The sequence below is a fragment of the Amblyraja radiata genome, chromosome 7, assembly GCF_010909765.2.
Source record: "Amblyraja radiata isolate CabotCenter1 chromosome 7, sAmbRad1.1.pri, whole genome shotgun sequence".
Taxonomy (NCBI): domain Eukaryota; kingdom Metazoa; phylum Chordata; class Chondrichthyes; order Rajiformes; family Rajidae; genus Amblyraja; species Amblyraja radiata.
Window position 1 is genome coordinate 53,768,745 of NC_045962.1, and position 16,915 is coordinate 53,785,659.

A 16,915-nucleotide genomic window follows, 5' to 3' on the forward strand; every position below is an offset into this window, starting at 1 on the left:
AGCCATAGAGCCATAATACCATAGAGACAAACAGGCATTGTGTTATGATCATAGAGCTCATGGAATCATAGTAACCTGGTCTCAAAGCCTCAGAGTCCCAGTTTCCCAGTCTTAGAGTTTTGGCACCATAGGCTCTAGAGCTATAGAGTCAAAAGCCCATCGAGTCATAGACATAGAGTCGTAAAGCCACGGTCTCAAAGTGTTAGAGTCTCAGAGTCCTGGAGTCCTGGAATCTCGGAGACATCCTCTCAACCTTTCCTATCCATGCACCTGTCCAAATATCTTTTAACTAATGTTATAGTACCTGCTGCAACTACCGTAGCTCATTACATATACTCACCACACTATGTGTGAAAAGGTTTCCCCTCAGGTTCCCATTAAATCTTTCCCACATCACCTACAACATATGTCCTCTGGTTCATGATTCCCCTAATCTGAGTAAAAGTCTCTCAGATTCACACACAGCACAATAGAACAACAGAGTCAGACAGTCATGAAGTCATATCAACAAGCCATGGAGACATAGAGCTCTAATCACAGTTATAGGGCCACAGGGCCATACATCCATGGAGCTGTAACGTCCTCGATTGTTGGAGCACAGAAACAGGCCTTTCTGCCCCATGTCCATTCCAACCATCTGTACTAACTATACTCAGTGAAATCTTATTGAAATGCTCCATGGATAAATTTGTATGGTATCAAGAGGCTGAAGCTTTGCACACCATGAAATTATGATGTAAAAAGGTTGACTGGAAATTATACTTGCTTGTCTCATTCATTTAACTAAAGAAGGTTTGATATTTGAAAAGGTTAAAATTAATCATATGTGAAGTGTTGTCTTAATCGGGTTGCATGACATTTTCTCCGCATTTCTGATTCTATATATAAATTGAAGCACATCTGAGTTAATGTGTGCCCAGAAGAGGTAGTTCCAGTGCTCAAATTAGGAAGAAAACGCCACGCATTCTTGTATATAATGTTACAGCTAAACTCTGGAATGATTAGCTCTGGGCAACGCAATCAAAGCAATCCGAAGTCTAATCACAATGGTTATGGACATCTCGTGGATAGCTTGTTTCAGCTGCTAAAATAGAGTACTCCTGCCCTTACAAATGTGACTCTAAACTTAAGTCTGATAGATTTTTGGGAGATGTTATCTAACTGATTCATTGTCCAGCTGCCTTTGCTTTTCCTTGGATACAGCAAGATGTCCCTCAGGGAACATTGCCTTATGACTGGCCCATTCCAGACTGCATGAGAACATGCTGAGGAATGCATTGAAGTTTGGTGCAGCCAATGCCAAGGCTCTACGGGGGAGGAACACAGTCTTGGATCTTTCTGCTGCTTGACATTGAACGTCAGAGTTGGGTGGAGTCAACCTCTCAAACAGGGGAAGGGATATCACCCCTGGGGGCCACTTGAGTGATCAGGGTTGATACAAAAAGCTGGAGTAACTCAGCGGGACAGGCAGCATCTCTGAAGAGAAGGAATGGATGACATATCGGATCGAAACCCATTCTTCAGTGGTTAGGGATTAGGGAAATGAAAGATATAGGTGATGATGTATAGAGATAAAGAACAATGAATGAAAGATGTGAAAAAAGTAACGATGGATAATGGAAACAGGCCAATGTTAGCTGTTTGTTAGGTGAAAACAAGAAGCTACTGCGGCGGGTGGGGGAGGGATAGATAGAGAAGGAATGCTGGGGCTACTTGAAGTTAGAGAAATCAATATTCATACCACTGGCTGTAAACTGCCCAAGCGAAATATGAGATGTATTCCTCCAATTTGTGTTGGCCTCATTCTGACAACAGAGGAGACCTAGGACAGAAAGGTCTGTGTGGGAATGAGGAGGAGAATTAAAGTGTTTAACAACCGGGAGATCATGTAGGTTCAGGCGGACTGAGCAAAGGTGTTCAGCGAAATGATCGCCCAGTGACCTTTGGTCTCGCAGATGAATAAGAGTCCACATCTGGAACAATGGATGCAGTAGATAGGTTTTAGGAGTTGCAAGTGAACCTCTGCCTAACCTGAAAGGACTGTCAGGGTCCCTGGACAGCGTTGAGGGGGAAGGTATAGGGACAGGTGTTTTATCTTCTGTGGTTGCAGGGGAAGGTACCTGGGGAGGGGGTGGTATAGGTGGAAAGGATGAGTTAACCAGGGAGTTGTGGAGGGAGCAGTCTCTGCGGAAGGTGGAAAGGGGTGGAGATGGGAAAATGTAGCTAGTGGTGGGATCCCATTGGAGGTGGCGGAAATTTTGGAGAATTATCTGCTGTGTGCAATGGATGATGGGGTGAAAGGTAAGGACTAGGGGACTCTGTCTCTGTGGCGACTAGGGGGAGTGGGTGCAAGGGTGGAGCTGTGGGGTACCGAGAAGAGTGAGGGCCTCATCTATGATGGGAGAGGGGAACCCCGGTCCCCTAAAGAATGAGGTGTTCCATACGAGGAGTAGATGGAGGCATTGGGAGTAGGGGATAGAATCTTTGCAGGAAGCAGGGTGGGATGAAGTGTAGACCAGAGAGTTGTGGGAGTCAGTGGGTTTATAATAGATGTCAGTCGATAGTCTATTTCCTGTGATGGAGACTGTGAGATCAAGAAATGGGATGGAGGTTTCGGAGATGGTCCAAGTAAATTTGTGTGTAAGATGGAAATTGGTTGTGAAGTTGATGAAGTCCATGAATTCTGTATGGGTGCAGGAGGTAGCACCGATGGAGTTGTCAATGTGATGGAGGTGTAGAGTGACTAGACGTCCATAGTAAAGATGAGGGAGTTCGGGCTCGCAAAGTGGAAGTCATTAATAAGACGGAGGGCATGTGAGAGGACAAAGGACAGGAGATATTGGACCGGGGGGGGGGATAGGATGGAGTCGAGGTACATGGAAATCATTTCCGTGGGACAGGAGCAGGCAGAAACAATGGGTCTGCCAGGGCAGTTGTGTTTACGGATTTTGAGGAGAAGGTAAAACTAAGTTGTGCGGGGCTGGGAAACGATAAGTTGGAGGCTGTGGAAGGCAGACAGCCAGAAGTGATGACATCAGAAATGGTGTTTGAGATTAAGGCCTGGTGCTCATCTGTGGGATCATTGTCCAAGGATAAGTATGAGGAGGTATCTGAGAGTTGTCATCTGGTCTCAGGGTGATCAGGGTATTTGGTTTTGCTTAAATATGGGGCAAAACACCACTGAGTATGACAATAATGATTATATAGATGTTGGGAATGTCTGAAATGTTTCTGCATAGATTTTGTTTTAAATGTATTTTTACTTCTGGGTGAGAAAAAAAGAAGCTCTCATAACTATTTTAGTCATGTTTTTGTTTACCAATACAAATCCATTCAGATGGGTTTGACAAAAGCTGCTTTACCAGCTGACAACACCAGAAATAAAGCCTTGAATATACAATATTTATTTGCTGACCTTGGGCATCTCCAAAGATTATGCTGTAATCTAAATAGTAGTCACTTTTGAAATGTAGGAAACTTAGCAATTAATTAATCCATGACAAGATCCCGCAAACATGCATGTTCAATGGCCCTGAAATCAGCTCTAATGATATTAGTAATTATAGTTATTCAGCATTATCGAGGAGGAGAATTTTGGTTTTCTTTGACAACATTTTTGTATCCCACATCATGTGCACAGAATTTGTAGCTACCTCACTCAACCTTATTCTTGCTGAAGTCATTAATGACTTACCACATGATGCTGACAGAAGTGTTCTCTCTCTAGTGTCTGCCCTGACCTTACTGGAACCTGTGACATGGTTGGTAACAACAACTTCCTCAAGTTCCGCTCTGCCATTTGTGAAGTGGATGTGCCCTCTAGTAATTCCCCTTTAATCGGGTTACTCACACTGAGGGCAAACCAAAACTCCCAGTGCACTGCCTGTCCAACGTCTAGTCTCCAGCAGCTGGGAAGACCAACGTCAGTGTTCCTGATCATTAACCTCAGCATCTCCAACCATGGTGTGATGGAAGATAGAAACTTCCTACCACAGGTCATCTCTCAACCTGTTGCTTTTCACCAGATCAACAATAAATAATTTTGGTTCTGCATTAGCTCAGTTGCTGACAACCACCACCATACATACCTGTGCTACACAAGACCAGAGATAAAAGGCATGCAACCCAATGAGTCCATTTCAAACTTCCTCCAGCCTCTCCTTATTTGAATCCCCTTTGCTTGTGCTGGTCTCTCTGATGTAGAGGAGACCACATCAAGAGAGGCACGATGGCACAGTGGTAGAGTTGCTGCCTTACAGCGCCAGAGACCCGGGTTGAATCATGACGACAGGGTGCTGGGAGGGGGAGTTGAAGCGCTGAGCTACCGGGAGATCAGGTTGGTTATTGCGAACCGAGTGGAGGTGTTCGGCGAAGCGATTGCCAAGCCTACGCTTGGTCTCACCGATGTAGATCAGCTGACATCTAGAGCAGTGGATGCAATAGATGAGGTTGGAGAAGGTGCAGGTGAACCTCTGTCGCACCTGGAAAGACCTCTTGGGTCCTTGAATGGAGTCAAGGGGGAGGTAAAGTGACAAGTGTAGCATTTCTTGTGGTTGCAAGGGAAACTGCCCGGAGAAGGGGTGGTTCTGGTGGGAAGGGACGAATGGACCAGGAAGTTACGGAAGGAGCGGTCTCTGCGGAAAGCAGACAGGGGAGGAGATAGGAAGATGTGGCAAGTGGTGGGGTCAAGTTGGAGATGGCGAAAATGGAAGAGGATTATTTGTTGTACGTGACGACTGGTAGGGTTGAAGGTGAGGACTAGGGGGACTCTGCCATTGTTACAAGTGGGGGGATGGGAGCAGTGTCACGGGGTATCAAAGAAACCCTGGTGAGAGCCTCATCTGTGGTAGAAGAGGGGAACCCCCGTTCCCTGAAGAATTAGGACATCTCCGATGCCCTGGTGTGGAACACCTCATCCTGGGAGCAGATATGGCGTAGACGGAGGAATTGGGAGTAGGGGATGGAGTTCTTACAGGAAGCAGGGTGGGAAGAAGTGTAGTCCAGATAGCCATGGGAGTCAGTGGGTTTATAGTGGATGTCGGTCAGAAGTCGATCACCTGCGATGGAGATAGTGAGGTCCAGAAATGGTAGGGAAATGTCGGAAATGATCCAGGTGTATTTGAGTGCCGGATGGAAGTTAGTGGTGAAATGGATGAAGTCAGTGAGTTGCGTGTGGGTGCAGGATGCAGCACCAATGCAGTCGTCGATGTAGCGGAGGTAGAGTTCGGGGATGGGGCCCTGGTACGTCTCGAACAAGGATTGTTCGACATACCCTACAAAGAGGCAGGCATAGCTGGGGCCCATGCCTTGTATTTGGAGGAAATGGGAGGAGTCAAACGAAAAATTATTAAGGGTGAGGACCAGCTCTGCTAGGCGGAGCAGAGTATCAGTAGACGGGATTGGTTAGTTCTCCAGTTGAGGAAGAAACGGAGGGCTTTGAAACCCACCTGGTGGGGGATGGAGTTGTAGAGTGATTGGATGTCCATGGTGAAGATGAGGGGATGGGGGCCGAGAGAACGCAATTCCTGGAGACGACGGAGAGCGTATGAGGTGTGCATGCTCTCCACACCCAACGAGAAACAAGCTGAACTAATATCACTGCGGACGAATGATACAGACAGAAATCTTGTGGAATACAAGACTGAATCTAGTAGTCTCCCTATCTTCACACTCGTTGAGCGCCACAATATTTGTTTACTGAGCAGCTGCGAAATGCCTTGGGACATTTTGCTCCAGTGTAGTCAGCACCATAAGTTGCTTTGGTCGGATTGTGCCTTGAGGCGGTTTACGTCACCTAAAGTAGCAGATGGGATCTCAGTTTAACTGAACACACACAGAATGCTGGAGTAACTCAGCGGACGAGGCAGCATATCTGGAGGACATGGAAAGGCAACGTTTCGGGTTCTCCAGAGATGCTGCCTGACGAGCTGAGTTACACCAGCATTTTGCGCCCTGCGCAAGATTGCAACATCTGCAGTTTATTGTGTCTCGGTTTAACCGGGCCGGTGGTGTACGTACATACACAAAACTCCTGCTTCGCCGCTTACTTAACCGATGACACAACTTCTGAAACTAGGTTTCGCTGAAGTTAAAGGAACGGGTAGTTAGTTAGCAACGCAGTTAAACAATGCAAGGAGAATTTCAACCCGTGTGAAAGTCTTGACGCCGGTATCGGCTGCCCCGGTCCAGATGGCTGCTACCCCTAGGTTGGCACAGTATTCTCCAGGGGAAATCTTCCTTCTGTCTTGCTACCTCTCCACGCTAGTGTTCGGCCATACGCCATTCTATCTCGCCAAGATTTAGCTTAGTTTACAGATACAACGCAGAAACAGGCCCTTCGGCCCACCGAGTCCGCACTGACCAGCGACCCCCGCACATTAACACTACCCTACACACAAGGGACAATTTACACTAATACCAAGCCACTACAAACCTGTACCCCTAGTATTCCATTTACAGATTCAATCTTCCTCGCCCTCTATTTCTAATTCGTCGAGAGCTGAAAGTAATTTATTTGCTTGTCGCCGATTCACAATAAATAATTAAAGTTTGTTATTTTGTAAAAATATATGAACACAAAACTCCCTATCTTGTCTCGTTATCTCACCCTGCCCGAGAAATCTCTGCAAGTTAAACCTGGTCGTCTGCAGTTATTTGCTAAACTCCTAGTGAAGCGGCCAAACCGTTATCATTTCATATCTTAAGCATTAAAACATCGCGTTGACAAAGACTCTAAACCGACTGATGCATAAACGCAGCGTTCGCAATCCGTCTGTTAATGCAGAAGATCAAATATTGAAATAGTGTTTGCGTGGAAATGTGTAAGTGCACATGTGTGTATTATATACGCGTGTATGTGCAATGTGTACGAGTACATCTGTATATGTACGTGCATGTGTATGCATCTATATGCTGGAGTAACTCAGAGTAAGATGCTGGAGTAACTCAGCGGGCCAGGCAGCATCTCTGGAGGAAAGGAATGGGTGACGTTTCGAATCGAGATCCCTCTTCAGACATAAGTACATCTGTATGTATGTGATGTGTGGATAAGGACACCTGTTTGTGGGTCCGCATATGTGTATGTATGCATATACCTGTGTGCGTTGAGTCTGAAGGGTCCCGCATCGAAATGCCGTCTGTCCATTCCCTCCACAGCCGCTGCATAGCCCTCTGCGTTTCACTTTGTTTTACTGTACGTATGTATAGATGTTAGTGTGTGTGTGCGCGAGGTAGAGAAATAAGTCAAGTCAGATGCTATTTCCTGACTCCTGGTGTATTTCGTTACAGATCTGATTCGGATTTGCTGACAAAAAAATATAGTGAGCCGCGTGACGAAAGGCTTCTGGATTTCTGTTCTTGCAGCGTGACGAGCAGGATAATACAGAAGATTGTGTTTATTGGTATTGTGCTAAGCTCCTTCTGTAAATCACCAACTGTTCGGCCGGCCGAATGATGCTGTGAATGCATCTGGCAAGATGATTAATTCGTTGATGCATTATTTACACGGACACCTCTCCTTTCAACGAGGAAACCGTGCGCGCCCGTCCTTGCCCCCGCGCAACGAGCGCTCATAACCCTGCCCACTCTTTGACACCTCATCCCGATCTCACGCCCTCCCCCGCCTTGCCTTGACAAGGTTCATCTTGCAAATGCAATCTGCCTCGGAAATCCTCTGCTGAAACTCCACGACAGCCCTTTCCCTTCCACTTTTCCGCACTCCATCTCCGGGCCGTTTGGACTCTGTCCTCAGCGACCCACTGGCGACAATCCGGCTCTCGCCACTGAATCATCACCTCTCCACGAACACAAAGTGGGATCGCAGCACAGGTAACGGAGAAGATACTTAACCGAGACTTCCTGATCTGTTAATGTATGAACATTAAATGTGTTCCATCAGTGCAGTTTGGATATACTGTTAAATTGTGTCCTGCCATTTGTAGCAATGGAAAGCGATGTCAGACCTATAAACCTGTTCGTGATATTCGGTTGTTCTGTTACGAATCTTAAGAGGACTCGCACCCTCTTTCGTTAAACATTTTAGTGCCGTCTACGCATTGATAATATGATGGTTGTGACATGTAAATTGGGTAAAAATACATCTCTGAAAAACAAACAATATTTTGTTTACCAGAACAGTTCTGTTTGGATAGTATAGATCTTTCCGTATAATCCTGGAAATGAACACAGCACGACGCTGTGAACATTGTCAGCATCTATAAACATAGAAAACAGGTGCAGGGGAAGGCCATTCGGCCCCTCGAGCCAGCACCGCCATTCAATATGATCATGGCTGATCATCCAAAATCTGTACCCCGTTCCTGCTTTCTCCCCATATCCAGGTTCTATTGGAAGATGGGTATCCAGGTTCTATCCAATTCTAGGCATAAGCTTAGGGGCGACCGGGCCTTTGCGGTTGCAGCTCCTAGACTGTGGAACAGCATCCCCCTTCCCATCAGACCTGCCCCCTCCATCGACTCCTTTAAGTCAAGACTAAAAACTTATCTATACTCCCAAGCCTTTCCCGACGTACACTGAGCAAGGGCTATATGTATATATGTATGTAGTTTGTTTGTTTATACTATTCTTATAACAAATGTAAAGCACTTTGGCCAACGAGAGTTGTTTTTTAAATGTGCTATATAAATAAATGTGAATTGACTTGACTATTGGGTATCAGTAATGAGTAATCAGTAATAATTGGGTAAATAAAAATGATGTCCGGCGAAGACAATTTTATTCACTTGTTAATTATTTATTTTCAGTCTGACTGTCTTCATAAAGTGGGGTGGAATAGTCAGGAATCGGAGGGGATGATTAGTGAATGAACTCCACTCTCAGAATTTGTAACCTTCTGCTCTTGGTTTGAGAAGGAGAGATGGAAACAATGATCCGTGCCACGCCACTGCTGCTGTTTTTCCAACTCAGTGTGGTGAACCCCACCTCCAATCCCTGGGCTGTGTGTCCCAGAGAGTGCAATTGCAGAGAAGGCCTCAAGTATGTGAACTGCACGTCGGCCACGCTCCACCAGATCCCCGCCAGCCTACCGCAGGACACGGAGCACCTGGACCTCTCCAACAACAATCTGACCGTCCTCCCGACAAAAGCATTCCACACACTGTGGAGGATGAACATTCTCCTCATTAGTTCCTGCAATGTGAAGCATGTGGAAGATGGTGCCTTCGCCTTGCTGGAGAACCTCTGGAGGTTGGATCTCCAGAGAAATGACATCAGGCAGTTGGGCAGCAGTTTTTCCACTGGCCTCTCCTTCCTCAGTGAACTCATCCTATCGGATAACAACCTGGACAGGATTAGTTCACAAATGTTCCAGTACATGGATAATGTGAAGAAACTCTACCTTGACAAAAACCGCATTGATCACATCATGAATGGAGCTTTCAGAAGTATGACAAGGCTCCGGCACCTGCACCTTCAGGATAACAGGCTTGATTTCCTAGACAACGGTGTCTTCTTTATGCTTCACAGTCTGGAGGTGTTGAATCTTCAGGGTAATCGAATCAAAGATGTGGACACCGGCGTTTTCACTTCATTGACTAGTTTGACAATCTTAAACCTTTCCAGGAATGGCTTGGAACGGATTAAGTTCAAGATGTTCTTGGGCATTCAGACTTGGGGCATTCACATCCTGCTGTCCCAGAATAACTGGACGTGTGACTGTGAGCTTCAGAGGGTTTTCGGCAAGTTGCACAATGTCCAGCGCTTGATGGTGGATGACTACGACGATGTGATCTGCTTGGAACCGCCGGCGCTGAGAGATTTGCCTTTAGCATCTGTTGATACGCAGCTGTGCATAGCAGAGACCGTCACCGTTTTGGTCATCACTTTCACGGTCTTCATCATCGTGGTAGCCGCCATTGTAATGGCGGAAAGGAGCAGGAAGAAACGGACTGGAAAGCACTGGAGTGAGGAAAGCGAAGACTTGGATTCCCAAGATTAATGCACTTAATTCAGTGGTCATGAATAAGGTTCTTTCCTTATAGGTCAGATCCTTGGGTTGTGACTCTAAGCTAACTAGAATATTAAAATCCAAGGTTCAATCGATTGCCTGGCCTTAGTTGGCCAAACTGGGTGTGATACAACTGACCTTGATGTTATCAGATGAGGAAATGGAATAAATAAGTCCTACTCCTGATTTACCACAATAATCTGGCCGAGATTTGTATTTGCTGGGACATGCTGTAGGCACCAGCATGGCTTCAAATGTTACCCAGTCCGAGTGTTCGCTGTATACACCAAAACAAAAGGTGTGGGACGATCACTTTACCTATTTCACTGTTTGTAGTGGGATGGAGAGGAGGAGGGATGTCCTTAAGAGCAGCAGACTGAATGGAGAGTGAAAATCTGCAAATAAGTGGGGGTTTCACAATACTCCACCATTACCCTGAACTGGTAGAGAATGCAAATGTAATTGTAATTATGTATGGCAAAATGGCCCAAGCAAAATTGTTAATCCATTGATGGCAAAGAAAACACAAGATTGGAATGCTCAGCTGAAAAGGACATAAAAATATTAATTGAAATTGTGTTATTTTGAATAGTTGTCATTTACAAGGACTGTAAGGGTCCCTGGACAGCGTTGAGGGAGAAGGTATAGGGACAGGTGTTTTATCTTCTGTGGTTGCAGGGGAAGGTACCTAGGGAGGGGGTGGTATAGGTGGAAGGGATGAGTTAACCAGGGAGTTGTGGAGGGAGCAGTCTCTGCGGAAGGTGGAAAGGGGTGGAGATGGGAAAATATAGCTAGTGGTGGGATCCCATTGGCGGAAATTTTGGAGAATTATCTGCTGTGTGCAATGGATGATGGGGTGAAAGGTAAGGACTAGGGGACTCTGTCTCTGTGGCGACTAGGGGGAGTGGGTGCAAGGGTGGAGCTGTGGGGTACCGAGAAGAGTGAGGGCCTCATTTATGATGGGAGAGGGGAACCCCGGTCCCGTAAAGAATGAGGTGTTCCATACGAGGAGTAGATGGAGGCATTGGGAGTAGGGAATAGAATCTTTGCAGGAAGCAGGGTGGGATGAAGTGTAGACCAGAGAGTTGTGGGAGTCAGTGGGTTTATAATAGATGTCAGTCGATAGTCTTTTTCCTGTGATGGAGACTGTGAGATCAAGAAATGGGATGGAGGTTTCTGAGATGGTCCAAGTAAATTTGTGTGTAAGATGGAAATTGGTTGTGAAGTCGATGAAGTCCATGAATTCTATATGGGTGCAGGAGGTAGCACCGATGGAGTTGTCAATGTGATGGAGGTGTAGAGTGACTAGACGTCCATAGTAAAGATGAGGGAGTTCTGGCTCGTAAAGTGGAAGTCATTAAAGAGACGGAGGGCATGTGAGAGGACATAGGACAGGAGATATTGGACCGGGGGGGATAGGATGGAGTCGAGGTACATGGAAATCATTTCCGTGGGACAGGAGCAGGCAGAAACAATGGGTCTGCCAGGGCAGTTGTGTTTACGGATTTTGAGGAGAAGGTAAAACTAAGTTGTGCGGGGCTGGGAAACGATAAGTTGGAGGCTGTGGAAGGCAGACAGCCAGAAGTGATGACATCAGAAATGGTGTTTGAGATTAAGGCCTGGTGCTCATCTGTGGGATCATTGTCCAAGGATAAGTATGAGGAGGTATCTGAGAGTTGTCATCTGGTCTCAGGGTGATCAGGGTATTTGGTTTTGCTTAAATATGGGGCAAAACACCACTGAGTATGACAATAATGATTATATAGATGTTGGGAATGTCTGAAATGTTTCTGCATAGATTTTGTTTTAAATGTATTTTTTACTTCTGGGTGAGAAAAAAAGAAGCTCTCATAACTATTTTAGTCATGTTTTTGTTTACCAATACAAATCCATTCAGATGGGTTTGACAAAAGCTGCTTTACCAGCTGACAACACCAGAAATAAAGCCTTGAATATACAATATTTATTTGCTGACCTTGGGCATCTCCAAAGATTATGCTGTAATCTAAATAGTAGTCACTTTTGAAATGTAGGAAACTTAGCAATTAAATAATCCATGACAAGATCCCGCAAACATGCATGTTCAATGGCCCTGAAATCAGCTCTAATGATATTAGTAATTATAGTTATTCAGCATTATCGAGGAGGAGAATTTTGGTTTTCTTTGACAAAATTCTTGTATCCCACATCATGTGCACAGAATTTGTAGCTACCTCACTCAACCTTATTCTTGCTGAAGTCATTAATGACTTACCACATGATGCTGACAGAAGTGTTCTCTCTCTAGTGTCTGCCCTGACCTTACTGGAACCTGTGACATGGTTGGTAACAACAACTTCCTCAAGTTCCGCTCTGCCATTTGTGAAGTGGATGTGCCCTCTAGTAATTCCCCTTTAATCGGGTTACTCACACTGAGGGCAAACCAAAACTCCCAGTGCACTGCCTGTCCAACGTCTAGTCTCCAGCAGCTGGGAAGACCAACGTCAGTGTTCCTGATCATTAACCTCAGCATCTCCAACCATGGTGTGATGGAAGATAGAAACTTCCTACCACAGGTCATCTCTCAACCTGTTGCTTTTCACCAGATCAACAATAAATAATTTTGGTTCTGCATTAGCTCAGTTGCTGACAACCACCACCATACATACCTGTGCTACACAAGACCAGAGATAAAAGGCATGCAACCCAATGAGTCCATTTCAAACTTCCTCCAGCCTCTCCTTATTTGAATCCCCTTTGCTTGTGCTTGGTCTCTCTGATGTAGAGGAGACCACATCAAGAGAGGCACGATGGCACAGTGGTAGAGTTGCTGCCTTACAGCGCCAGAGACCCGGGTTGAATCATGACGACAGGGTGCTGTCTCTAGCAAGTTTGTACGTTCTCCCTGTGACAGCATGGGTTTTCCCTGGGTGCTTCAGTTTCCTCCCACACTCCAAAGACGTGCAGGTTTGTAGGTTAGTTGGATTTGGTAAAGAAAAATTGCAAATTGTCCCTAGTGTGTAAGAAAGTGCTAGTATATGGGATGGCGCGTACTCGGTGGGCCAAAGGGCCTGTTTCCACGCATATGTCTCAAGATTAAAGACCAAATGCAATAGACAAGGTTGGATGATGCACATGTGAATCTCTGCCTCACCCAGAAGGATTGTTTAAGTCCATGGATAGACCGAGGGAAGTGTGGTTGGCACAGTTGTTTCTTGAGACTCAGTCTGAAGAAAGGTACTCGACCCGAAATGTCACCCAGCCTTTTCTCTCCAGAGATGCTGTCTGACCCACTAAGTTACATTGACTTCTCTTATTTCAGATAGTCCTTCCTTTCTCCCTCCTTCCCCTCCTCCTCCTTCCCCTCCCCCTTCCCAGCTCTCCCACAAGCAGAAAGGAAGAGGTGGAGCCAGTGGGCTGAGGGAGGGCTGAGAAGGGGAGGAGACAGTAAGGACTACCTGAAATTAGAGAAGTCAATGTTCATACCGCTGGGGTACAAACTGCCCAAGTGAAATATGAGGTGCTACTCCTTCAATTTCCAGTGGTCCTCACTCTGACCATGGAGGAGGCTGAGGACAGAAAGGTCGGTTTCGGAATGGGATGGGGAGTTGAAGCGCTGAGCTACCGGGAGATCAGGTTGGTTATTGCGAACCGAGTGGAGGTGTTCGGCGAAGCGATTGCCAAGCCTACGCTTGGTCTCACCGATGTAGATCAGCTGACATCTAGAGCAGTGGATGCAATAGATGAGGTTGGAGAAGGTGCAGGTGAACCTCTGTCGCACCTGGAAAGACCTCTTGGGTCCTTGAATGGAGTCAAGGGGGGAGGTAAAGTGACAAGTGTAGCATTTCTTGCGGTTGCAAGGGAAAGTGCCCGGAGAAGGGGTGGTTCTGGTGGGAAGGGACGAATGGACCAGGAAGTTACGGAGGGAGCGGTCTCTGCGGAAAGCAGACAGGGGAGGAGATGGGAAGATGTGGCAAGTGGTGGGGTCAAGTTGGAGATGGCAAAAATGGAAGAGGATTATTTGTTGTACGTGACGGCTGGTAGGGTTGAAGGTGAGGACTAGGGGGACTCTGCCATTGTTACAAGTGGGGGGATGGGAGCAGTGTCACGGGGTATCAAAGAAACCCTGGTGAGAGCCTCATCTGTGGTAGAAGAGGGGAACCCCCGTTCCCTGAAGAATTAGGACATCTCCGATGCCCTGGTGTGGAACACCTCATCCTGGGAGCAGATATGGCGTAGACGGAGGAATTGGGAGTAGGGGATGGAGTTCTTACAGGAAGCAGGGTGGGAAGAAGTGTAGTCCAGATAGCCATGGGAGTCAGTGGGTTTATAGTGGATGTCGGTCAGAAGTCGATCACCTGCGATGGAGATAGTGAGGTCCAGAAATGGTAGGGAAATGTCGGAAATGGTCCAGGTGTATTTGAGTGCCGGATGGAAGTTAGTGGTGAAATGGATGAAGTCAGTGAGTTGCGTGTGGGTGCAGGAGGTAGCACCAATGCAGTCGTCGATGTAGCGGAGGTAGAGTTCGGGGTTGGGGCCCTGGTACGTCTCGAACAAGGATTGTTCGACATACCCTACAAAGAGGCAGGCACAGCTGGGGCCCATGCGTGTGCCCATAGCTACGCCTAGTATTTGGAGGAAATGGGAGGAGTCAAACGAAAAATTATTAAGGGTGAGGACCAGCTCTGCTAGGCGGAGGAGAGTATCAGTAGACGGAATTGGTTAGTTCTCCAGTTGAGGAAGAAACGGAGGACTTTGAAACCCACCTGGTGGGGGATGGAGTTGTAGAGTGATTGGATGTCCATGGTGAAGATGAGGGGATGGGGGCCGAGAGAACGGAATTCCTGGAGACGACGAGAGCGTATGAGGTGTGCATGCTCTCCACACCCAACGAGAAACAAGCTGAATTAATATCACTGCGGACGAATGATACAGACAGAAATCTTGTGGAATACAAGACTGAATCTAGTAGTCTCCCTATCTTCACACTCGTTGAGCGCCACAATATTTGTTTACTGAGCAGCTGCGAAATGCCTTGGGACATTTTGCTCCAGTGTAGTCAGCACCATAAGTTGCTTTGGTCGGATTGTGCCTTGAGGCGGTTTACGTCACCTAAAGTAGCAGATGGGATCTCAGTTTAACTGAACACACACAGAATGCTGGAGTAACTCAGCGGACGAGGCAGCATATCTGGAGGACATGGAAAGGCAACGTTTCGGGTTCTCCAGAGATGCTGCCTGACCAGCTGAGTTACACCAGCATTTTGCGCCCTGCGCAAGATTGCAACATCTGCAGTTTATTGTGTCTCGGTTTAACCGGGCCGGTGGTGTACGTACATACTACAAAACTCCTGCTTCGCCGCTTACTTAACCGATTACACAACTTCTGAAACTAGGTTTCGCTGAAGTTAAAGGAACGGGTAGTTAGTTAGCAACGCAGTTAAACAATGCAAGGCGAATTTCAACCCGTGTGAAAGTCTTGACGCCGGTATCGGCTGCCCCGGTCCAGAGGGCTGCTACCCCTGGGATGGCACAGTATTCTCCAGGGGAAACCTTCCTTCTGTCTTGCTACCTCTCCACGCTAGTGTTCGGCCATACGCCATTCTATCTCGCCAAGATTTAGCTTAGTTTACAGATACAACGCAGAAACAGGCCCTTCGGCCCACCGAGTCCGCACTGACCAGCGACCCCCGCACATTAACACTATCCTACACACAAGGGACAATTTACACTAATACCAAGCCACTACAAACCTGTACCCCTAGTATTCCATTTACAGATTCAATCTTCCTCGCCCTCTATTTCTAATTCGTCGAGAGCTGAAAGTAATTTATTTGCTTGTCGCCGATTCACAATAAATAATTAAAGTTTGTTATTTTGTAAAAATATATGAACACAAAACTCCCTATCTTGTCTCGTTATCTCACCCTGCCCGAGAAATCTCTGCAAGTTAAACCTGGTCGTCTGCAGTTATTTGCTAAACTCCTAGTGAAGCGGCCAAACCGTTATCATTTCATATCTTAAGCATTAAAACATCGCGTTGACAAAGACTCTAACCGACTGATGCATAAACGCAGCGTTCGCAATCCGTCTGTTAATGCAGAAGATCAAATATTGAAATAGTGTTTGCGTGGAAATGTGTAAGTGCACATGTGTGTATTATATACGCGTGTATGTGCAATGTGTACGAGTACATCTGTATATGTACGTGCATGTGTATGCATCTATATGCTGGAGTAACTCAGAGTAAGATGCTGGAGTAACTCAGCGGGCCAGGCAGCATCTCTGGAGGAAAGGAATGGGTGACGTTTCGAATCGAGATCCCTCTTCAGACATAAGTACATCTGTATGTATGTGATGTGTGGATAAGGACACCTGTTTGTGGGTCCGCATATGTGTATGTATGCATATACCTGTGTGCGTTGAGTCTGAAGGGTCCCGCATCGAAATGCCGTCTGTCCATTCCCTCCACAGCCGCTGCATAGCCCTCTGCGTTTCACTTTGTTTTACTGTACGTATGTATAGATGTTAGTGTGTGTGTGCGCGAGGTAGAGAAATAAGTCAAGTCAGATGCTATTTCCTGACTCCTGGTGTATTTCGTTACAGATCTGATTCGGATTTGCTGACAAAAAAATATAGTGAGCCGCGTGACGAAAGGCTTCTGGATTTCTGTTCTTGCAGCGTGACGAGCAGGATAATACAGAAGATTGTGTTTATTGGTGTTGTGCTAAGCTCCTTCTGTAAATCACCAACTGTTCGGCCGGCCGAATGATGCTGTGAATGCATCTGGCAAGATGATTCATTCGTTGATGCATTATTTACACGGACATCTCTCCTTTCAGCGAGGAGACCGTGCGCGCCCGTCCTTGCCCCCGCGCAACGAGCGCTCATAACCCTGCCCACTCTTTGACACCTCATCCCGATCTCACGCCCTCCCCCGCCTTGCCTTGACAAGGTTCATCTTGCAAATGCA

At 46.5% G+C, this 16,915-nt stretch overlaps 1 protein-coding gene across 1 annotated transcript in view; it reads left to right on the plus strand.

Moving 5' to 3' along the window:
• The window catches only part of LOC116974890 (SLIT and NTRK-like protein 5), a 52,525-nt gene that overhangs the window by 33,307 nt on the left and 2,303 nt on the right, over nucleotides 1-16,915 (plus strand). The window contains 2 exon segments of the mRNA XM_033023501.1: nucleotides 7,288-7,400; nucleotides 8,871-9,953. Of these exon segments, the coding sequence (XP_032879392.1) occupies nucleotides 7,288-7,400; nucleotides 8,871-9,953 (1,196 nt within the window).